Here is a 26,116-nt window from a genome sequence, read left to right as displayed (position 1 = left end):
ACCCCATCTCTTAGTCATTGGTAAACTCTGAAAAAATAAAAAATATATATATATTTTAATTTATGAAGACCAGGATTTCAAGTCTGGCTACAAAAGTGGATAATTAGTATTACTTGTTGATAATCCTTAGGCTATTGTCTTTGCTAAATATGTGGCTATATCTTTATACTCCTGGGATAGTATGATAAAATATTAAAAGGGCCAAATGAAGACATAACACAGCAAATGGACTCTTGCAAATATGTGATTTGACAAATCGTCAAACACTTTTCCATGTGTGCCTGTCAATAAATTGTGCAGAGAGAACTTCTAGTTATTACAGCCCCTTTCTCACAGGATAAATCATCACCCTGTACCTTAAGTCTAAACACAGGCCAAAAGGGGAGTTATTTAGACTACATTTAACTTTGCCAAAGGGACAGGTAGAAGTTTAGAAATATGCTTTTTTTCTTCTTCCTCATCTTCATCACTACTAAGTAATTATACTGAGTTAAAATTGCTGTGGCTCAAGTTTTTTCTCTATGAACTATGGATAATTAAACTTGCTATTAGAAAGTTTTAGGGAAGGGAAGTAGAGAAGGAAGAAAAGAATTGAAGAAGGAAGAAGGAAGGAAAGGAGGAAGGAAGGACCACCAACCTTATGTCTTGAGGGCATCTTTGTAGTGAAGTCAAAGCTTCTTCTTTGCCATTCTAATCTCTATCCTGGCCTGTCCCACTTCCAAGCACCACACTCGTTAGTCTGTGGGTTTCTTAACAGATATATCTGTACCTACAGCTCTTCTAAGCAACCATTATGTGATAGCTGAAATGACAATGGTGTGACCACCATCCTGCCACATAAGATCTCCTTAAGCAGTATACCAGAGCCTCCCATTGACAAACACTGTGGGAAACCCTTTAGGCTCCTCTGATAGTCCCTAATTTTTACACCACTGTTAGTATAAGGATGCAATATGTTTTTCTTAATATCCCAGCTTTCCTCAGTCACTACCTACATGTCTACCACTCTCTATCTACCATCTCTAGAATACACATCTCCTTCCCAATCCATTCATGAGCTCACCCAACCTTTTACTCCATTCCTCCAAAAGTTGTTCCTGGTGCTGTGAGAAAGTTTGTACTTGGGATTAGCAAACTCTTCTTTATATTCAAAGAACATTCTTTTCACTCATTTACCTCAACTGGAACCTAGCCATCTTCTAAAGATTCCACTCTTTTTAAAGCCTCTTTAAGCCACACACTCAATCCTTAAGGTGTCTTTCATGTTTCCATGCTGCTCCCATGTCCTAAATAAATCCCTTAATAAAACCCCTGCCCCTCCGAGGCTGACACCATCTGGCTGACTACTTGCTTCATGAGTCTTATTGACATAATCAGCGTGGCTCTTCACTCCCTGAAGGCCAAAGAAACTGGATCACTGTTCTCTTCTTCATCCTAACTCTTTCGTGATTTTCTTAAGGTGGCTAACTCATTCAAAACCTTGACTGCTAAGAAAATAAACAAAGACTTTGCAAAGAACCGGCAATTGCTATTTATCTGAACTAGCTATAGCAAGTGAGTCGGCCACCATCACTTCAATTTGGTAGAGATGCAAAGGCACACAGAAAAGTAGGAAAGCTTTATAGTGGAAAAAAGGGAAAGCTTCAGGTTAATGCTTTGATTAATGCTGTTGGCATGGGGAAGCTGGACACAGTCAAACTAGAAGTGGGGCATCCTATGTGGTTGGTTATGGATACATATTTTGCTTTCTCTAATTGGTTCTAAGTTGGAAACTGAGGCAAAAATTGGGGAATTATCAGGGAAAACATGGAAGCTGACAGTTATTAATCAAGTACTGGCTGTTTGAGGCTTGTTGTTTCACGGGTTATTATTTGGTCTTCTAGGACTGCTGTTTGTTGGTCAGAGTTCTATTTTGGTATCTGGCCTAGATATTGTCAGTTTATATATTATCTCTCATTGTTCATATCATCTTCAAGTCCTCTCTAGAAGAATACCAGACACACAGAAGGTCTTCAGTAAATGTTAGCCATTGCTGTTAGTATTTCTATCAGGTATGCTTTTCCCCCCACAGTACCTTACTACTCACTGACACAGTGATAACATTGAAATTGTCATGATGACTGAACTTCAAAATCATGAACTTAAGTACCATACTTTCAAGGAATAATTCAGGTCTTTCCAACTCAAATTGTTCAAGAGCCCCTTCCTTGTGGCATTAAACTCATTGCCATGTGCATTTTTCTAATATGCATGAGTGCCTTCCCTTCATTTCCCTTCTTATGCAGCTGAAATGAGCTATGCTTTCTTATCATCAGTTCTTTGTATATAACTTTAATACCTATGACTCTTTGTCCTTGGCATAGCCAGGCATGAACCCAACCTTGAATAAACTCAGTCATTCTGTTTGTCCATTCCATCTTACTGGGTATAGCCAAAGCATGTACTCATACGTTCTCCACAACACAGGCAGACTAAATTTTCTGTGAAGATGATAAAGATTAGGTTTCAGGCTCTTCACTTACATGGGCCCCTTCCAAGGCTCCAAAACAAATCTCAGCTATGTGTTTGCATAGATCTGTGCTTTTGTAAAATTTTCAAAATTAAGATATTTTAACCAGAATTAGGATAATTCTCTCTTTCCACTCTAAATATTCCTTCATCATAAGTGGTGTGGGGTTGAGTGACAGTGGACTAGCTACAGCATTTTTGAAATCTATTTAAGGGGAAGCTGAGTTGGACATGCATTTGATTTGGGCTTAGTAGGGTGTGATTTGTATGGTTCCTAATCACTTCTATATAAAATTATTACTAGACATCTATGTTGACTTACCCAGTGTTGCAACACACAGAAGCCAGCCCCTAGGTCACACTGTGTTATGAACATATCCTAAAACATGAGGAGAAAGTGAAAGATATAAGAGATGTAGGATTGGGGTAACAGTCCAATAAAAGCTACTCTGTGAACATTTATTCAAGTATTACAGCTCATACATGAGAAAACCTTTCTAAGAGACTTCCCACATTTGACAAAAATTCTACACATGAAAATGTCCCTGTCTGACAGCTTCGAAGAGAGCAGTGGTTCTCCCAGCACACAGCTGGAGATCTGAGAACGGGCAGACTGCCTCCTCAAGTGGGTCCCTGACCCCTGACCCCCGAGCAGCCTAACTGGGAGGCACCCCCCAGCAGGAGCAGACTGACACCTCACACGGCCGGGTACCCCAACAGACCTGCAGCTGAGGGTCCTGTCTGTTAGAAGGAAAACTAACAAACAGAAAGGACATCCACACCAAAAACCCATCTGTACATCACCATCATCAAAGACCAAAAGTAGATAAAACCACCAAGATGGGGAAAAAACAGAGCACAGAAACTGGAAACTCTAAAAAGCAGAGCGCCTCTCCTCCTCCAAAGGAACGCAGTTCCTCACCAGCAACGGAACAAAGCTGGACGGAGAATGACTTTGACGAGCTGAGAGAAGAAGGCTTCAGATGATCAAATTACTCCAAGCTACGGGAGGAAATTCAAACCAAAGGCAAAGAAGTTGAAAACTTTGAAAAAAGTTTAGAAGAATGTATAACTAGAATAACCAATACAGAGAAGTGCTTAAAGGAGCTGATGGAGCTGAAAACCAAGGCTCGAGAACTACGTGAAGAATGCAGAAGCCTCAGGAGCCGATGCGATCAACTGGAAGAAAGGGTATCAGTGATGGAAGATGAAGTGAATGAAATGAAGCAAGAAGGGAAATTTAGAGAAAAAAGAATAAAAAGAAATGAGCAAAGCCTCCAAGAAATATGGGAGTATGTGAAAAGACCAAATCTACGTCTGATTGGTGTACCTGAAAGTGACGGGGAGAATGGAACCAAGTTGGAAAACACTCTGCAGGATATTATCCAGGAGAACTTCCCCAATCTAGCAAGGCAGGCCAACATTCAGATTCAGGAAATACAGAGAACTCCACAAAGATACTCCTCGAGAAGAGCAACTCCAAGACACATAATTGTCAGATTCACCAAAGTTGAAATGAAGGAAAAAATGTTAAGGGCAGCCAGAGAGAAAGGTCGGGTTACCCACAAAGGGAAGCCCATCAGACTAACAGCAGATCTCTCGGCAGAAACTCTACAAGCCAGAAGAGAGTGGAGGCCAATATTCAACATTCTTAAAGAAAATAATTTTCAACCCAAAATTTCATATCCAGCCAAACTAAGCTTCATAAGTGAAGGAGAAATAAAATCCTTTACAGACAAGCAAATGCTGAGAGATTTTGTTACCACCAGGCCTGCCCTAAAAGAGCTCCTGAAGGAAGCACCAAACATGGAAAGGCACAACCGGTACCAGCCGCTGCAAAATCATGCCAAAATATAAAGACCATCGAGACTAGGAAGAAACTGCATGAACTAACGAGCAAAATAACCAGCTAACATCATAATGACAGGATCAAATTCACACATAACAATATTAACTTTAAATGTAAATGGACTAAATGCTCCAATTAAAAGACACAGACTGGCAAATTGGATAAAGAGTCAAGACCCATCAGTGTGCTGTATTCAGGAAATCCATCTCACGTGCAGAGACACACATAGGCTCAAAATAAAAGGATGGAGGAAGATCTACCAAGCAAATGGAAAACAAAAAAAGGCAGGGGTTGCAGTCCTAGTCTCTGATAAAACAGACTTTAAACCAACAAAGATCAAAAGAGACAAAGAAGGCCATTACATAATGGTAAAGGGATCAATTCAACAAGAAGAGCTAACTATCCTAAATATATATGCACCCAATACAGGAACACCCAGATTCATAAAGCAAGTCCTGAGTGACCTACAAAGAGACTTAGACTCCCACACATTAATAATGGGAGACTTTAACACCCCACTGTCGACATTAGACAGATCAACGCAACAGAAAATCAACAAGGATACCCAGGAATTGAACTCAGCTCTGCACCAAGTGGACCTAATAGACATCTACAGAACTCTCCACCCCAAATCACCAGAATATACAATTTTTTCAGCACCACACCACACCTATTCCAAAATTGACCACATAGTTGGAAGTCAAGCTCTCCTCAGCAAATGTAAAAGAACAGAAATTATAACAAACTATCTCTCAGACCACAGTGCAATCAAACTAGAACTCAGGATTAAGAATCTCACTCAAAACCGCTCAACTACATGGAAACTGAACAACCTGCTCCTGAATGACTACTGGGTACATAAAGAAATGAAGGCAGAAATAAAGATGTTCTTTGAAACCAACGAGAACAAAGACACAACATACCAGAATCTCTGGGACATATTCAAAGCAGTGTGTAGAGGGAAATTTATAGCACTAAATGCCCACAAGAGAAAGTAGGAAAGATCCAAAATTGACACCCTAACATCACAATTAAAAGAATTAGAAAAGCAAGAGCAAACACATTCAAAAGCTAGCAGAAGGCAAGAAATAACTAAAATCAGAGCAGAACTGAAGGAAATAGAGATACAAAAAACCCTTCAAAAAAGTAATGAATCCAGGAGCTGGTTTTTTGAAAGGATCAACAAATAGATAGACTGCTAGCAAGACTAATAAAGAAAAAAATAGAGAAGAATCAAATAGACGCAATAAAAAATGATAAAGGGGATATCACCACTGATCCCACAGAAATACAAACTACCATCAGAGAATACTACAAACACCTCTATGCAAATAAACTAGAAAATCTAGAAGAAATGGATAAATTCCTCGACACATACACTCTCCCAAGACTAAACCAGGAAGAAGTTGAATCTCTGAATAGACCAATAACAGGATCTGAAATTGTGGCAATAATCAATAGCTTACCAACCAAAAAGACTCCAGGACCAGACGGATTCACAGCCGAATTCTACCAGAGGTACAAGGAGGAACTGGTACCATTCCTTCTGAAACTATTCCAATCAATAGAAAAAGAGGGAATCCTCCCTAACTCATTTTATGAGGCCAGCATCATTCTGATACCAAAGCCAGGCAGAGACACAACCAAAAAAGACAATTTTAGACCAATATCCTTGATGAACATTGATGCAAAAATCCTCAATAAAATACTGGCAAAACGAATCCAGCAGCACATCAAAAAGCTTATCCACCATGATCAAGTAGGCTTCATCCCTGGGATGCAAGGCTGGTTCAATATATGCAAATCAATAAGTGTAATCCAGCATATAAACAGAACCGAAGACAAAAACCACATGATTATCTCAATAGATGCAGAAAAAGCCTTTGACAAAATTCAACAACCCTTCATGCTAAAAACTCTCAATAAATTAAGTATTGATGGGACATATTTCAAAATAATAAGAGCTATCTATGACAAACCCACAGCCAATATCATACTGAATGGGCAGAAACTGGAAGCATTCCCTTTGAAAAGTGGCAAAAGACAGGGATGCCCTCTCTCACCACTCCTATTCAACATAGTGTTGGAAGTTCTGGCCAGGGCAATTAGGCAGGAGAAGGAAATAAAGGGTATTCAATTAGGAAAAGAGGAAGTCAAATTGTCCCTGTTTGCAGACGACATGATTGTATATCTAGAAAACCCCATTGTCTCAGCCCAAAATCTCCTTAAGCTGATAAGCAAATTCAGCAAAGTCTCAGGATACAAAATCAATGTACAAAAATCACAAGCATTCTTATACACCAACAACAGACAAACAGAGAGCCAAATCATGAGTGAACTGCCATTCACAATTGCTTCAAAGAGATTAAAATACCTAGGAATCCAACTTACAAGGGACATGAAGGACCTCTTCAAGGAGAACTACAAACCACTGCTCAAGGAAATAAAAGAGGATGCAAACAAATGGAAGAACATTCCATGCTCATGGGTAGGAAGAATCAATATCGTGAAAATGGCCATACTGCCCAAGGTAATTTACAGATTCAGTGCCATCCTCATCAAGCTACCAATGACTTTCTTCACAGAATTGGAAAAAACTACTTTAAAGTTCATACGGAAAACCAAAAAAGAGCCTGCATCACCAAGTCAATCCTAAGCCAAAAGAACAAAGCTGGAGGCATCACACTACCTGACTTCAAACTATACTACAAGTCTACAGTAACCAAAACAGCATGGTACTGGTACCAATACAGAGATATAGATCAATGGAACAGAACAGAGCCCTCAGAAATAATGCCGCATATCTACAACTATCTGATCTTTGACAAACCTGAGAAAAACAAGCAATGGGGAAAGGATTCCCTATTTAATAAATGGTGCTGGGAAAACTGGCTAGCCATATGTAGAAAGCTGAAACTGGATCCCTTCCTTACACCTTATACAAAAATCAATTCAAGATGGATTAAAGACTTAAACGTTAGACCTAAAACCATAAAAACTCTAGAAGAAAACCTAGGCATTACCATTCAGGACATAGGCATGGGCAAGGACTTCATGTCTAAAACACCAAAAGCAATGGCCACAAAAGCCAAAATTGACAAATGGGATCTAATTAAACTAAAGAGCTTCTGCACAGCAAAAGAAACTACCATCAGAGTGAACAGGCAACCTACAAAATGGGAGAAAATTTTCACAACCTACTCATCTGACAAAGGGCTAATATCCAGAATCTACAATGAACTCAAACAAATTTAGAAGAAACAAACAAACAACCCCATTAAAAAGTGGGCGAAGGACATGAACAGACACTTCTCAAAAGCAGACATTTATGCAGCCAAAAAACACATGAAAAAATGCTCATCATCACTGGCCATCAGAGAAATGCAAATCAAAACCACAATGAGATACCATCTCACACCAGTTAGAATGGAATCATTAAAAAGTCAGGAAACAACAGGTGCTGGAGAGGATGTGGAGAAATAGGAACACTTTTACACTGTTGGTGGGACTGTAAACTAGTTCAACCATTGTGGAAGTCAGTGTGGCGATTCCTCAGGGATCTAGAACTAGAAATACCATTTGACCCATCTATCCCATTACTCGGTATATACCCAAAGGACTATAAATCATGCTGCTATAAAGACACATGCACACGTATGTTTATTGTGGCATTATTCACAATAGCAAAGACTTGGAACCAACCCAAATGTCCAACAATGATAGACTGGATTAAGAAAATGTGGCACATATACACCATGGAATACTATGCAGCCATAAAAATGATGAGTTCATGTCCTTTGTAGGGACATGGATGAAATTGGAAACCATTATTCTCAGTAAACTATCACGAGAACAAAAAACCAAACACCGCATATTCTCACTCATAGGTGGGAACTGAACAATGATAACACATGGACACAGGAAGAGGAACATCACACTCTGGGGACTGTTTTGGGGTCGGGGGAGGGGGGAGGGATAGCATTGGGAGATATACCTAATGCTAGATGACGAGTTAGTGGGTGCAGCGCACCAGCATGGCACGTGTATACATATGTAACCTGCACATTGTGCACATGTACCCTAAAACTTAAAGTATTATAATAAATTTAAAAAAAATTCTAAACATTTGCACATACCAATAATGAGTTGCGAAGCTGAAACAAATTCTTCTAAACTACCAATGAAATTATGGAAAACAAACGTCAATCATCCAAGCTATAGAAAAATCTAAATTGTCTTTCTATCTTCTCTATAAAAAATATTACAACGTTGTTATATGAAGAAGCAATACAACAGATACAATGAAATATAGGAAGCATGATACAGAGGCAAGCTGGGTAGTATATGTATTACCTTTCCCTAGATTTTATCATGTTTGTGGTACTTACGAGGTTTTTAAAACATAATTGTGTTGTGATTTTTTTCTCATTTTAAATAATTCATTCCCACTGCAAATTTTGAATTCATATTTTTGTACCTACTTTTATGGAATGGTTCCCTCACATTGTATAAGCACTAAAGTAACAGAAAGACTGAGTTTGCACCTCTTTCACAATGACTGTTTTTTACCATCTTCTCAGTCCACAAACATTTGACCCAACTTTCCTGCCCCTCATCTTAGCCCCCAATACTCACCGTCATACTTGACTTCCTGTTGATAACCGTGCTTGCCTCACACCTCCCAGCAGATAGAGTGCCTTCAATCTCCCACCCACCTCCACCTGCACTTACACTCTCTGCCCTCCTTCCTGCTTCAAGGGAGATGAAGTCTTTCAACCTATCCAATCTCATCTTATTTAAGAAGGCTGTGGACCCTGTTCTTCCTTAGCCTCTCAGAGAGCTTACTGTGTCAGTCATCCACTCCCTCCAACATTAGCCTCTCACTTTTTATGAGTTCTGTCTTATCTACAGCACTTCAGCTTGCATCTAAACACAACAATCTACCTTTTTGAAATGTACATTTTAAGAGACTCTGAATTATTACATCTATGCATTAGCTGCTTCTCACAGTTTCATTGTGAGTGTTAGACTGGTTTATTCCAATAACATTAAAGATAAAAGAACCTACTTTTCAGCTCATGTAGGGCATTTCATTTGTACAGAATCCTTATTGTCAAAACTCTAAGGTAGAAATTCTTGCTGAAATAGGCTTGTATTATCAGAGATGACTAATTGTTTGGTGGGATTATTTAATTTGTGGGGGTTTTGGGGGTCTGTTTTAACTTTCTTTATAAAAGGAAAATTTTCTACTTATCCACAATAATATATCTGATATACAAAATATTTTTCCCCTCAGTGGGTAAAGCTACTTGTATATAGCTTTATCTCTATAAAGAGTTTGGGGCAGTCACATCCCAATCATCATTCTCATATTACTAACAAAGAAACCTCAGCTCTGACTTCTGAGAAACATTGGGCTAGAAAAAGTATATCTGTCACAAGACTATATAGCCTGGAAATATAACTAATTTGTTATTTATTACAGATTTTTTTGTACAGTATTTTTCCTAGGGTAGAAAAAATTGTAAAGAGTATATTCTGGAGAAAAGATATCTTGTTCGTTGTATGTTTTGTCAAGGAGATCTGAACCAAAGAAGTAATTTAAATATTCTTTATTCTTATCTTGAATCAAAATGACTATATTTTTCATTTTTGGGAAGTGTAGAAAGGAAAGAATGATGAGAATATTTTATAATAACTAATATTTGATGAAACTCTTTATTTAAATAAGAAGATACTAATTATTAACTTTCTGAAGGTCATAGGGGTAAATCTCCAACCAGATATGAGAAATCAAAATCCATGTGGTCCTTTCATAGCAAGGTATTCATACACAGAGGTTTAAAATATAAAAATGGGAGAAAATAGGAATAAAAATAATGCGTGTAATTGGCACTGCACTAGTTCCTTTGCAGTCAGGAAGGTAATTGGCTAAGTTTAAACAAGCAAATAACTAACACATAGTTGAGAAGCCTGGCATTTGATCTCTAGTTTTAACACAGTGCTTAATAATAACAATATGGCAACTAGAGAGAGGAGCCATAGTAACAAAATCTTACTGCATGCACAAGGAATCCAAATAAATGTTTATCCAATTCCTTACCACAATCTAGGGTTTGTAATTAAATTCATACAAAATGCCAATGGGTCATAAAGATTTGTGAATTTTCATTCTCTGTCATCTTATTCCTGAGTTTCCTCATGGACCGGTCCTGGGCTAAACTCTCCAGGGTGTGCAAGGGCTCTGCATCACACACTTTCAGCAGAGATTGTGCCCTCTTGGGCTCCAACCCTGCACGATTCAAACCCTTCTCTCCTCTGTCTCCTTCTCTCCCTCTCAAGCTCCTGCCTTCTACCTAGGTAGTTTGTCATATTCTTTTTCATCCAGTGTCATGACTGAATAGTGGAATGGGGAACTTTGGATCCTTGAGGCAGAAATGGCTTGGGTGACCAGCCTTTATGACAGACTGGCTTCTGGGTGGAATATGTAAAAATAAATAAATAAGTAATAATGGGACTCTTTGAAGGTATACATCCTACTAGTATAACTCCTGTACCTTATTACTCCAAAAAATGTTAATTACATTTTAAAAGGCCATTTTTTATTATTTTGGCCTTGGAAGTTACCTGTCATAAGGAATGGAGGTATGAAAGAAAAACTTATTTTCCACCCATGTGTATTTATTTAATGAATAAATGAATTGTTCCCAAAATGCTTTATTACAACAGAGCCTGTTGTGGACAAATCAACTATGAGATACAATAGCAGAAGAAAATTTATAAAAGTATAGTCAGCCATAATTTCAATCTTATGGATACATGTGAAATAGATGTATTATAATATTGCCTAACATATATTAAGAATCAATTTAGAGGATGATACAATAAATTTTTGTGATATACTCAATTATTATTGTTATGCTGAGTTGACTTAAAATATATTTGTACTATAGAGTAAGAGTCTTATAATTAGACACCTGACAAGAACACATAAAGTGATTTGAAGAATAGGAATTTTGAAAAGGACATTACATATCAATCAGCTAATAAATATTAAAAGCATCTACTGTGCTTGAGGTAGAATGATGACCCTTGTGGTGATTTAGAGATGAGATATTGTCCCTGACCTGAAGAGATAACCCTTAAGAACACTGATGCCTACTAATGTCATGTGATTTATCAAATTACATACAGTTAGATGGTAGCAGAGAATGATTGAGAATCATCAACAAAGGAAGTGATTGTTTTTGTTTAATTATTTATTTATAATTCTAACAGAACTGTACATCTTTAGAGGTCACTTTAAGACATTATATCTCTTAGATGAGAAGTAGGAAGAACAAAGCCAGAGATGTATAAAATTGGATGGAATGTGAGTGATTAATCAATAACATCAGCATGGCTGAAAAAAATGTGTAAAAAGGAGAGTGAGCTGCCAAGTTTAGAAAAGGGGAACCTCTGTGATATGAGGATTTCCCATGAGGAAATGTTACCTAACTATCTTATTTGGAAAAGATATAACTGTAGTAGAGATTGGTGCATCAGGATCTCAAAACAAAATTTCTAGGGCCATTAAGACCATGCAATTAATTTGCCTTCATACTGGATCCATGCTTCTGAAGACAACTCTTAACATTAGAGTTAACCTATGATATAATCACAGGGAAAAAAAACACAATGTGAAGTTTAAAAAAAAGGAGACTATTCCTTTAAATTTGATAATTAAATTTTTATTTAATCTTTAGCATTCAGTGCAATGAATCCAATTTCATTAAGAGACATAGAACAGGTCAAAATTTCTGTTTTGTGTCAATTTTAAAGAAATTTGTCTACTTTAAGTTGTTGAATGTGTTGGCAAATGTTTGTAATAGTTTCTCTTTTTTTCTGCAGAATCTGTAATGATAATCCTTCTTTCATTCTTAAAATTGGTGATTTGTATTCTCTTTATTTTGATCAGTCTAGGGAAGAGTTAGTCAATTTTGTTGCTGTTTTCCAAGAATCACTTTCTCTATTGTTTTATTTTGTTTTGTTGTTGTTTCTTTTCTACTTCATTGATTTCTGCAATCATATTGATTATTTCCTTTCTTTGACTTTGCTGTGATCTTTTTCTAAATTCCTTAAAAATTTTTTGACGTGCAGTTCTGTTATTTTTTTCCAGCTTTTATGAGGCATAATTGACAAATAAAAATTTTAAATATTTAGGATATACTATATAATGTGATGTTTTGATATACATATACATTGTGAAAGCTAATATATCCATTACCTCATTATTACCTTTTTACTTGTATGTGTGTGTGCGTGTGTGTGTGTGGTGAGAATATGTTAAGATCTACCCCCTTAGCAAATTTTAATTATATCATACGGTATTATTAACTGCAATCACCATGCTGTCCATTGTATCTTTTTTCAAAATTCTTAAGGTAGTACCATATAGGACATTGCTTTTAGATAATTCTTCTTTGCTTATATGAGCATTTAACACTATAAATTTTCCCATGAAAGTACTGTTTTAACTTCATTCCCCAAATTTTAATATAGTAAAATTATTATTGTTTTAAATATTTTATAGTTTTCCTTGTGACTTTTAATCATCCCTGTTTTTGCTGTTATTGTTGAAGAAAAAGTAAACCATGTGCCCTACTTCTGAACCAACAATTTGGTAGTTAAATTTATTAACACCATGGTCAGGTTTAGCATAGATTTATAATTATATCATATGGATGGAAGAATATAGGAAAGACTAGATTATATGCAAATCTAGTATTTCCTACATTAAAGATAATTTGATTTTTTGTTCCATTTCTTAGGCTACTTTTATGAACTTACACTAAGGCAAATTTTAAAAATCTAGAAAACAATACAGAATGATTTCGTGAATATAAATTTTAAATCAAAGAAATTCTTTATTGAAAGATAAAATATCCCTATGGATTCAAAACAAGAACTATTCTGGGTTCATATAGGAGGTATTAGGAATGGTAGAAATAATGAATAACGCTGTTCCTTTAAATGTTTTATTAACCCTCACCATCCTCAACTTGGACTCTTTAATATCAACAACTTCCGAAGTTACTACTTTCTTCTTTCCTTCTTCTTGTATTTCTTTACTTTTTATGTGTAGGGAAAAATAGAGTATGAGAAAATTATAGTTTGACATCCAAACTCTTTCACAATCTGGTCAGACACACCTCTTCAATTTTAATATGCCTTCATAATTTCTCTGTTCCACCCATTCCCCTCCATCTACCTCTTCTCCCATTCGCTTGGATGTTACTACCCCTTCTCTTATACCCTATTTCTATTATGGAGCTATGATATTGTGAGATTCTTTCTATATCTATATCTATCTAAATCTGTATCTATATCTATATCTATATATCTATATCTATATCTATATCTAATCTATATCTGTATCTATATTTCTGGTTCCTGAGGCAGAGCTACTAAAATCAGTAGTGCTAGGAGACTCTTTTGTTCGAATATTTGATCTTTGACTCTGGTTGCTGACACAGAAGCCCTAAGATATTTGTAATTCCCTAAGTGATAGAAACATTGGATACACAGTTCCTAAATCCCTTGGACTTTCCTGGGTGATAGGAATATCTTTTTTTTCTAATGAGCTGATGCCTCAACTACTGGATAGCCTCAGGATGGGGGCTGGTTGCCAGGGGAACCAATCACGTGACTAGAGGGTTGGAACATCAAGCCTCATCTTCTCACCATCCCCATTTCAGGGGAAGGGAGAGGGTCTGAAGGTTGAGTCGATCACCAACAACCAATAACTTAGTCAATCATACCTACATAATGGAGCCTCCATGAAAGGCCGAAAGGACAGGATTGGGAGGGCTTTCAGGTGGCTGAACGCATGGAAGTGTCTTGAGGGTGGCACATGCAGAGGGCATGGAAGCTCCATGCCCCTTCCCACATGCCTTGTCCTATGCGTCTCTTCCATCTGTCTGTTCATCTGCATCTTTTGTAATATCCTTTATAATAAATGAAAAAACATAAGTAAATGTTTCCCTGAGTTTTGTAAGCCTCTCTAGCAAGTTAATTGAATTCAAGGATGGAGTCCTCAGAGCCCTGATTTATAGCCAGTTGTTCAGAAGCAGAGGTCACAGCCTAGGACTTGCAATTGGCATCTGAAATAGGGGCATGCTTGTAAGACTGAGCCCTTACCTTGTGGAGTCTGCACTAACTTTGTTTAGTATCAGAATTTGGTTAAATTATGTGACACCCAGTTTGTATCCACTGGAGAATTGGTTGCTGGTGTGGTGAAATACCTACACATTTTGGTGACCAGAGGTGAGGTATTTTGTGTTATATGTAGTGTGTGAGAGTAGTAAAAAACAGTTTATCTTGCTTTTCTCTCAAGGGCCCTTAATGATTATTTCATTGTCTTGATTCTTTTACTTCTTCAACTCCTTTTCTCAGTTATTATCTCCATTATTAACTTTAAATAACATTATGTAACATATACTTTTAAAATATATTAAAGAACTATTATTTAATTTTTTAAAATATTTTGCCCCAATCTTCCTTATACTCTCAGTATCTGGCACAATTAGATGTTTAATAAATATTTTATCCAGTTATAGATGATGGCAAGAGTGATGGATTACAAATAATCATTGACAGATTATAATTCATATATCACTTGTTTTGCTTCTTTTCTTTTACAGGTACATTTAGAGAAGAACAGAAATGTACATACCAATTTCTGATGCAAGGATTCATCTGCAAACAGACTGACCAAGTGGTCCTAATTCTTGATAGCACTGATGCCATTTGGGCAATTCAGAAGTTATATCCAGTTGTATCTGTGACTAGTGGTTTTGTTGATGTCTTTAGCAGTGTAAATGCCAATATTCCCTGCTCTACTTCTGGGTCAGTGTCTACTTTCTATTCTATCTTACCCACCAGGCAAATCACCAAAGTCTGCTTCATGGATCAAACTCCTCAAGTTTTGCGCTTTTTTCTATTGGGGAACAAAAGTACCTCCAAGCTTCTCTTGGCTGTATTCTACCATGAGCTCCAGAGCCCCCACGTCTTCTTAGGGGAAAGTTTTATTCCACCCACTCTGGTTCAGTCAGCTTCCTTATTGCTGAATGAATCTATTGGTGCCAACTATTTCAACATCATGGATAACCTCTTGTATGTTGTCCTACAAGGAGAGGAGCCCATTGAAATACGCTCAGGTGTTTCCATTCACTTGGCCCTCACTGTGATGGTTTCAGTCTTAGAAAAAGGCTGGGAAATAGTAATACTCGAAAGACTAACTAACTTCTTACAGATTGGCCAAAACCAAATCAGGTTTATTCACGAGATGCCTGGCCATGAAGAGACCTTAAAGGCCATTGCTGACAGTAGAGCAAAAAGAAAGCGCAATTGCCCTACTGTGACTTGCGCTAGTCATTATAGAAGAGTTGGTCAACGTAGGCCTCTCATGATGGAAATGAACTCACATAGGGCTTCACCCCCAATGACTGTGGAAACTATCTCAAAAGTGATTGTCATTGAAATTGGTGATTCCCCAACAGTAAGGAGCACTGGAATGATTTCATCCTTATCAAGTAACAAATTACAGAATTTGGCTCATCAAGTCATCACTGCTCAACAGACTGGGGTACTAGAGAATGTTCTGAATATGACTATTGGGGCCTTACTAGTTACTCAGTCAAAGGGAGTCATTGGTTATGGGTAAGTACTAATTATATTCACATCCAAATGAGGGCTGATTTTTTAGGTCCATATTGACATGTGTTGCAAATGTCAATCTACTTACACTGAATCACATAACTCATCTGCTTTTTAAGATAAGAATAAAAATTCAAAGAGTCATTTAAAGACTTAAATTCTTAGTTTTTAGATTCTATATTAAATTCATGTTTTTCATGATTATTCTATTTCCAAGGTGGTAGAAAACATTATATTTTGATTCCTTAAGGTGAAAAGCATGGAGGAAGAGATATTTTTGAAGCAACTTGTTTTTAGTTCATTTGATTTTTTATTTATTTATTTAATGAATTTAAGCAATGGGCTAGGTTCTAGGGTTGGTAAAGTGAAATAGATGTTATTCTGTTGCTACTGCTATATCATTTTATTTGTGATAGTGCTAATAAGCTATTAGTATTTAATGGGTAGTGACTACTTCTATACAACCATCTCCAGTGAATGTGGAATTTGGTAGAACTTAAATAAAAAGCAAAACTAAAAAGAAAACCACGTCCTCACACTTGGAGAAATATTCAGCTAATACATTGATTGTCTTTTTGTACACAGAGCAACATATCCAAGTGAAAGTTTAGCTAGTGTTTTTGTGTTTATAATAGAGATGGATGTTCCTCTTTCCTGTTATACATTGATATATAAAGAAGTTGAGAAAAAATGCAAGCAAATTTTTCTGGATCTGGTTGATTTAAGGCCTTTGGGAATTGTTAACTTAAAATTAAAAGGTACTCATAGCTTATTATTATTCAAAATTTATTCAGTTTTGGATATTTTTGTCAACTACCAAACCTTCACCATGTTAGTGACATTATTATAATATTGTGTATGGTGGTATGAGAATTAGAATGCTTAAAGAAATGATGCTGATGCATCTTAGCTTATATTTAAATATCTTTCCTTTTGCCCAATTTTATTTAGATCCCACTGAGTTCTTGTAAGTATATTATAAGTATACATACATGAATAATTTTTGTCTAGAGAGAAAGAGAGTCAGTTTATTGCTTAATTTTATTTAGATTTTACGGTACTGAGCTTTCTAATAGGTCGTAATTCCAAAATGACTGATTTTATATTATATATAAAAGACGACTCAGTTAATATTGTGCTTTTAACTAGAAACAGAGAAAAGTCAATGAGTAGAAGCAATAGAGGTACATCAGAAGAAAACCAGCAGAGAGTGGATCCAGCACAAGTTTAGATATATACACACATATATGTGGGGCATGCCATTCTATCATGAGGAAGTGAAACAGCTTCAGAGAAAAGATCACTTTTATTTATCACCCACCATTTGTCATAGCCATCATGTTTTTTTACTTTTGACTCAGTTATTTCTGATTTAATAAGAAACAGTTCAAAGTGTATAATATAGCATTGATTTTGTGTTGGAATGTGTTCTATCCGCCTATCTCTCTCTCTTTTTCTTTAGCATTTTAAAAGACATTTTCTAGACATAAGGCAAAGAGTAAATCTTCTGAAGATAAAGAAGGGCTGCTTCTTAAGTATGTCTGAACAAATTTCTCCCAAATGAGAAATGCCATATCCTATGGCATTCAATGAGAATTAGCAAGGTTTCTCATGTTTTCCAGTGTTGCACAGTATGATAAAAAACGAAACCAAAACGAAACAAAACCCTAAAGCCCGACACAGTCTCCAGAGCCAGCCTTGTTTCTTTCAGCTTTGATCACAGTCAGTTGGGTCTTCCATTGAACTCACTGGAGAGCCATTGATGAGCCCATGAACTGACCTTAAGCCAGCAGAAATGAGTCTAGGAATGCAGTTCTTTCTTTTATTATTATTATTATTATAGTTTAAGTTTTTTCATGGAAAAGTACCAAGGATGTTCTCCAGTGGTTTGCTCTCGTTAATTTAATGAGCTTATATGCATTTCAACAAATTCAGGCCATACTGGACACATTTTTCTTTTTTTTTTTTTTCTTTTCTTTTTTTTTTATTATACTTTAAGTTTTAGGGTACATGTGCACATTGTGCAGGTTAGTTATATATGTATACATGTGCCATGCTGGTGCGCTGCACCCACTAACTCGTCATCTAGCATTAGGTATATCTCCCAATGCTATCCCTCCTCCCTCCCCCCACCCCACCACAGTCCCCAGAGTGTGATATTCCCCTTCCTGTGGACACATTTTTCTAAGAGAGTACTAGCTACTTTCAAAAGCTACCAACTTTGGGCCAGGCATGATGGCTCACACCTGTAATCTCAGCACTTTGGGAGGTGGAGGTAGGTGGATAGCTTGAGCGCAGGAGTTTGAGACCAGCCTAGGCAACATGGTGAAACCCCGTCTCTACAAAAACACAAAAATTAGCTGGATGTGATGGTGCATGCCTGTAGTCCAAGCTACTTGGAAGGCTGAGGTGGGAGGATTGTTTTAGCCTGGGAGAGAGAGGTTGCAATGAGCTGAGATTGTGCCACTACACACCAGCCTGGGTGACAGAGCCAGATACTGTCTTAAAAAAAAAAAAAAAAAAGAAAGAAAGAAAAGCTACAAGCTACCAACTCTGTTTTGTGGGAAGAAACAGAATAGCCATCTACTTTTAAAGTAAATAATACACAGTGAACTAGCCTCTTCTGGTCTTTCTCTAGAGGCATCTGGATTCAAGCATCCTCTGCTTAGCTAAGTTTCCATCACCATGTTTTCCAACTTCCAAAACTTTGTTGATCTCTGTTGTCATTTGTTGTCTTCTTGCATGTGGCATGGTGGTTTGCTGCACCTATCAACCTGCCATCTAGGTTTTCAGCCCCACATGCGTTAGGTATTTGTCCTAATGCTCTCCCTTCCCTTGCTCCCCACCTGTCAACAGGCCCCGGTGTGTGATGTTCCCCTCACTGTGTCCATGTATTGTCATTATTCAACTCCCACTTATGAGTGAGAACATGCGGTGTTTGGTTTTCTGTTCCTGTGTTAGTTTGCTGAGAATGATGGCTTCCAGCTTTGTCCTTGTCTCTGCAAAGGACATGAACTGATTCTTTTTTATGACTGCATAGCATTCCATGGTGTATATGTGCCACATTTCTTTATCCAGTCTATCATTGATGGGCATTTGGGTTGGTTCCAAGTCTTTGCTATTGTGAATAGTGCTGCAATAAACATATGTGTCCATGTGTCTTTATAGTAGAATGATTTATAAATAATCCTTTAGGTACATCCCCAGTAGTGGGATTGCTGAGTCAAATGGTATTTCTTGTTCTAGATCCTTGAGGAATCGCCACACTCTCTTCCACAATGGTTGAACTAATTTACACTCCCACCAACAGTGTAAAAGTGTTCCTATTTCTCCACAGGCTCACCAGCATCTGCTATTTCCTGACTTTTTAATAATTGCCTTTCTGACTGGCATGAGATAGTATCTCATTGTGGTTTTGCAGGGACCTCAATTCTGTAGTCATAGGAAATGCATTCTTCCAACAACCTGTTTGGAAGTGAACTCTTCAGTAAACCCAGCCAAGCCTGTCTGGACTCCTGGCCCACTCCCTGGAGATAACACATTTGTGTTACTGTAAGCCACTGACTGTGGTAATTTGTTATACAGCAATAGAAAGTAATATGCCATATCACATAAAGCTCTTTGTTTGTGACATTGCCATGAATTTTGGGCCATGAAAACAGTTACTGTGAGGGTGAGCATGACACTGTGGGAGTGTGTGTCTGGGTGTGTGCAATGTGTATATACTTATCATATTAGTAGCTTTTTAAGTTCCCCCATTCTGCATAAGGAGCACCCTATCAGGTTGCTTTGGAATAGAGAAGAAAACCAGGAAAGCCAATCAATTATACAAGTCTTTTGGCATTCAGTCACCTTTAACATTTTCTCTTCTGCATCTTCTCCTCTTTATGTATCCTGGGCACCTGTTTTCTAGAAGAGAGCTGTTTGGAGCATGAAAGAGTAGAATCTTTCTATCAGCAAGGAAGTATGTTCTTTTCCAGACCGGCAGAATGTTCATCCTAGAAGAGATTCCTATATTGCCAGCTTGTCTCTTTTCTTCCCTATGACAAAAATCACAACTTTGCCATTAAAGAGTGTTTTTACATCATTTCTTCTTTTCACTACAGTACAAATTCACTACTTTGTTTAATTGGGTCGATGGCAAAATTATTGTAATCTTATTTCATATGTGTGGCTTTGTGGGAAAGTGAGATGTTCTACGTAAGCAAGCTTTCCATACAATTAAAAATTGTTCCATTAATAACAAGCATTTTAAAAAGTCTCCAACTCTTAAACGTTAAAAAAAGACAAAGATTGCATAATACCCAGGCTTATTCAATGGGAAATAATGTAGACTGTTCACATTTGTTACGACGATTCATGGTCATCATTAAATCTATCATTTACTTCACAATCCTGTTTTTGCTGTGATGCCCTTGGGTACTATTTTTCTTATACTGAATGGTGCCAGACCACTAAATCTTTAGTTCTTGTCCTGCGGTTTGTATTTTTTCTGCTATTTTGCTGTGAAAAGGATGCTAATTGTAATCTATTGTATTTGTTTTTGCTATTTTGCTGTGAAAAGGATGCTAATTGTAATCTATTGTTGCTGTTGACATATCCACATCCAGAAAAGTTCTAATTCCAAAATCAGACGACACTAACTTAAAATCAATTAATTTAAGAATTATTTGTACACATAGTGAACTCATAGGTAAATATAATAGACTCTTGAAAGCTTACATGCCAATGTTTTTTATTCCCCAGTGTTAACCGAACAGCTATTATGTTCAAAATATCATATGGTCCCTATAAGAATCTAGAGATTTGAAAATTAATGGATATGAAAAACAACATTTATTCAACTATTTAATGAGAAGATGTTATACTAAATCTCATTCCGTATCTATTACAAATAAATCATTAATTCTCTATGAAGCTGCTTAGCCATTAATCCAGTTTTTTGTAACATTAACTTGAGTATAAAATGTTAATCTTTATAAAATTTATTAGGTGGTCAAGGTTTCGACTTATGATTATATTCTCAAGTGTGCCTAAGCACATTGTAAATCACAATAAATTATCATTCAATATATCACATACAGTGAAAGGTAGCCTGTTTTACTTTTCTACTATTCTAAAACTCCTGTGCAACCAATATCTTGAATTAAATCTCTTCCATTAGAAAGACCTTGAGTGATTTCTGTTTTCCTGTACAGACTTATGACTGCTACAGCTCCCCAGGCTAAACAGGAAAATTTGATTATTTTGCGTATGGTCTTTAAAAATGCAGAGTTTTCATTCTCCTAGATAAAATACTCATGCTAGATTTATTATAAAATATTGTTTTAAATGATTTACCAATTAAAATACTTAGGTTTTTGTCCCCTGATTTTTGCTTATAATTGATTTTACTTATCTTTCATTGTCCTTGTGCCCTGTTAAACCCATCTAGGCTTACTTAACAGCTAGTCAACTCCTAAGAGGTGTAGTTGTCCCCTGAATTGTTGGAAGATGTACCGTGTTTATTCTGTGTCTTTATATACTTCTGATCCACTGCAAGTTATACCTAAGGTTACTGGAATCTCATTTTTAAATGAATAATTCCATGGAATCACAAGAGTTTAATCAGGAGTATCACAGAATAGAAGTAAGCACACTGCTTGAGGAGTGCCCCAGAATGTGAAGTTGAAGGCAAAGATGAGTGGTAGTTTTTCAGAGGCAATTAGTGACCTAAGAACAGAGGGGATGCATAGTAGGTACTGATTTGGCAAGTGTTACTATAGCAACATGTACTGGGTGCTTACAACATGCCAGGCTTGGAACTACTAGACCACAGTGCCAGAAAAAAACCGTCAGATCATAAGACATTTCTTCCCTCTTAGGAATTGGCTATTTGCTAAGAAAGCCTAGATAGGCTTAACAGGGAGCATCAGGACCATGAAAGGTGAGAAAATTGTATCTATCAACTCAGAAGGATAACCAGAAAAGTCATTCTTGTCATACAAAGTATACAGAAGGTTATTCTTGAGGGGGAGAGATCACAGTGTTCTATATCTTTGCATATCTCACAGTGCCTTGAACAACGTTTGTACATAGTAGAAGGGTTAACATATATTTGTTAACTATATAGAAATATGTTGATATTAGATTTGCGTTTTCCCTGTGTATAAAAATAATATATATAATTTAGAATTCTTTAGAATTGACTAAAGAATTTACTTTTTTCTTTCAGGGTACAAAATTGTCCAAAATCGTTTTATATTTCAAGTCCCCTTGTGGCACATATAGAATATTTGGCCTTATCTAGCCTATTTAAAACAAGAGAGATAAAAAATGCTCAGGACATCATGAAGCATTCAATCAAAACATGAGGCTTTTTATAGGAACTCGGCTTAGTAGCTTTGAGAAGAAGGTTGAAGAGAGAGTATCTCTGATTTCCACCCCAACTTCACCTCACCCCACCACAGTAGGTCTTGTTGAGAGCCAGTTTTCACTAATAAAACTTACTTGCTTTCTGAGTTTTCCATGCAAATAGAAATAATTCCATCTTCTACAGGGTAAACATTTCAGATCTGGTGGAATCGAAAAGCAAGAATAATGACATGAATAGGAGTGATCTCTTAATTGGGAAATTTCTGTATTTTCTTGACTTTTCTCCTATAGCCTGCATTTAAGCATTGCAGAAAAAAAAATATCTCACATACCTAACTGGGTATTGGAAGCTATTAAATAATGGTAAAAACTGGGATGAATGGAGGGAACTTTTCTCCCCCATTTTTTAAAGTTTGGCTGTAGGTCCTTCTGCCTGCAGGCTACAGTCACATTAGCAGTTGGAAATTGGATAACGACAGCACAATGACAAATCCAGGTTGCTTGCAATAAGTTGCTAATCCCTTTGCTTTAATATTGGAGCAGCATGTAATGATGTTTGGACATCACTCCAGTTTACTGACGACCCCACTGGGGCCAGCAATAGAACCTTACAACTGTCTAACAAGGCATCAGGTGACTCCCGTCGTCACAGCAACGGACACTGGAATCTAATCTTCCCTCCATCCCTTCTAGCACCCAATAACGCCTAGATTATATAAGTGGCCCATCATTGCTTGGTAACTTGAATCAATTAACGTTAATTCGCACAATGCTATGATGTATTGTGATCACTTTCATTTCAGGGAAGGGGGAGAAATTGCTATAAGTCACCTAAAATGAGGTTGTCTGTGGTGCTGAGGTATTAATTGGGTGTCCATATTAAATGCAAAAGGAGCCCATCGTGAAAGGAAAGTGGATGAGTGACTCTCTTGGCTGCTATTGACCTATCAGAAGAAGACAGTGCCCTTTTCCTTTGCTTTTATCTATTACAGTTTTCCCTATTGCGTGTCAAGTTGATGTATTATAAAAAATTCATTTGGTGACCTTTCACCCCCTTAGCAGATTAAACAATTTCACTTCGATGGCATCATTAACAGGACCCTGCATTTAATGATGATTTCTCTAAAAGGCCACGGAGATTCGATTTTAAGCTAACAGATTTATTGCACTATTATAACATATCATAAAAAACAGTACCACCTACGGTCAGGTTTTAGGATAGAAACCGCTTAAGAGTTTATGTGGAGCTTAAAGTGGTATTACCTTGGGATATGCTGCAGCAGCAAGTCTGTGACCTCCAGTGAGATGCTGTTTACATTTAACAAGAGATGTTTGCTCACAATAAACTTTAAAGTGTGTCAGGAATGGGCCTTTTAGCGGGTGTTCAGGCAGTTGGTTTCCCTCTCTTCGTCTCAAGACGTCAATGTACTTATGTGAAATTCTTTGATGGGGTCTTTCAGTCTCTTTAACCCAGACTGCTTGCCTGCATCCTAGCCCCTATCAGAAAGAATTTAAGGAAAAGGTTAGGGGAGAAATAGGATCTGATAACAACAATAGAATTTTCTAATAACCTGGAACCCACAGAAGGATAGAATTAATAGCATGGATTTAAAAAATCTGGTTTAAATTGCTCCCTTTAAAAAAGGAAAGAAGCCCTAGCCACTCAGGCTAAACAAACTAAGAAATGATGATGGGGCTAGTGTGTGTTGAATTCCCAGGGAGTGATTCCAGCCAAAAAGCCAGGGTCTTAGCTGGTAGATGACTAAAGAGCTTCTTAGGACCACATGTTTGCACTCTGCCCGCATTTCCTAGGATTCCCAGGGGAGAAGAAAATTGCTTCCTATGGAAACTTCATATTTAGTGATCCATTGTATTTGCTCTTCCACTATTTCCTCTTTCAGAACAAATCTTCACTTTTTCCTGACATGCACCCTCCATATTAAATAAATACTTTATCCTTTCCTCCTCATGTGGGGAAGGGGAGGTGGTTAGGAAATAAAATAGTTGACTTACATTTAATGGGAGAAAGCAAAGTAGGCTACTTTAAAAATAAATAAATAAATAAATACCTCAGGAGACCTGGCCTAGGCTATTGAGGATAACTCACCAAGGGTTGCTCTATGTCAGGGTCCCATATATATGTGATGTCCAGGTGTCTGCATTTAGTTGCCAAACATCTGTTGCATGTCTATGATATGTAATTCACAATAGGCTTAATGGGACAATAGGTATATAATTTTATTTTAATGAAGCAGGCTCTGTCATCAAAAATACCGAAACTCTGAGTGAAATATGTTTTACACTGTCATGAATTATGTAACTATTTTCTATGTATTCCATTTTGTTGCTAAGTCATGTCAGCACTTAACATGTTCAAAGGAACTAAGAAGTAATATAGGTCATTGGTTAACCACTCTAGATCTTGGTCAACACTTACTATTTGTAGGACCTTTGGCAAGTTATTTAAGCCTTTTTGGACCTCAGTTTCTTCATACATAAATAAGAGTACCTACCACATAGTGTCATTTTAAAGATGCAATGAATTTATATATGAACACTTTATCATGGAACTTGGTATATAGTACGTGATCAGTAAATATCAATTCTAAATATTATTCTCCTCAGATGCTTCATGCAACTGAAGTAAATTAATTCATTAATGCTATTAATAGTTATTGAGTCCATTTAGTACAAACACACTTGGAAAATATAAATATGGCTTGTTGTGAAGATTAAATGAGCTATTCTGTGTAAAACAGTGGTGTACTGGAGTTTGCTGTTGGGCATCTCTTCACAGCTCTGCTCAGTGATATTATCTTGTCATCTCAGAATTAGCTATGGTGGTAGTATTTATATCACAGAATTGGAACACATCCACAAATCAGGGCATTATTTGGAAAGCTGATTTAATAGCTTACTATTGGACGTGTCCATGTCCTGTCATTTTAGTCTGAGGCTTTTATTATTATTATCTATATTAGTCTGAGGCTAATTTTCACTGAGGCTTTTATTTTTTGGCTGATTTTAATAAATGATGATAAAAATATACGCTCATAATTTGTGATTTTCCCTACCCCCTAGTCCATTTTCATTATAGCTAAGAAAACATATCAAATACATACACAATTAACCTTTGCTATAAAGCCATGTTCACTACACAATGTATTATTTTCTAGAAACACAGGCAAATGCAAATATTTTCACTGGTAATAATGGATTGTGGAAAATTGCTACCATAGGGATATGTGTAATCCTAAGGATGTATTTTGTTTGTTTTTATATCTGTCAGAAATACAAGCAGTTTTAAAACTGGGAACTTGATATATATTCGGCCCTATGCACTTTCCATCCTAGTTCAGCCTTCAGATGGAGAAGTGGGAAATGAGCTTCCAGTGCAGCCACAACTGGTATTTTTGGATGAGCAGGTAACTTTTCACAGGTAACAAATCTGTCTCTAAAGCTAAGTAGCATGTAGCATTCAGCCTATCTTTTAGAGTGTGTCATCATTGATACACATTTACAGAGTGCCCACTGGGTGCAATTTGTTGCACTTAGAGCTTCTCACTACTTTCACATTTTCCTTCCACTTCACAGCCTGCCTGCCTTCTATTTTCTCTGAACATTCAGAATTTGATCAAGGGTAAAAATAAAATTCTGATACTTTTCCTCCCCAACCAAATTCTTGAAGTAGATCTGTCACATCTTCTC

General features: G+C 36.9%; 1 protein-coding gene across 1 annotated transcript in view; it reads left to right on the top strand.

Annotated features, from left to right (window-relative positions):
• The window catches only part of PKHD1 (PKHD1 ciliary IPT domain containing fibrocystin/polyductin), a 467,099-nt gene that overhangs the window by 408,323 nt on the left and 32,660 nt on the right, over positions 1–26,116 (top strand). The window contains exons 60-61 of the mRNA XM_008958657.5: positions 15,040–16,057; positions 25,698–25,833. Coding sequence (XP_008956905.4) covers positions 15,040–16,057; positions 25,698–25,833 — 1,154 coding nt within the window. The remainder of the gene's footprint in view (positions 1–15,039; positions 16,058–25,697; positions 25,834–26,116) is intronic.

The sequence above is a fragment of the Pan paniscus genome, chromosome 5 (genome assembly GCF_029289425.2).
Source record: "Pan paniscus chromosome 5, NHGRI_mPanPan1-v2.0_pri, whole genome shotgun sequence".
Lineage (NCBI taxonomy): Eukaryota > Metazoa > Chordata > Mammalia > Primates > Hominidae > Pan > Pan paniscus.
Note: the sequence above shows the minus strand (reverse complement) of the source record. Positions and strands in the feature narration are given on the sequence as shown.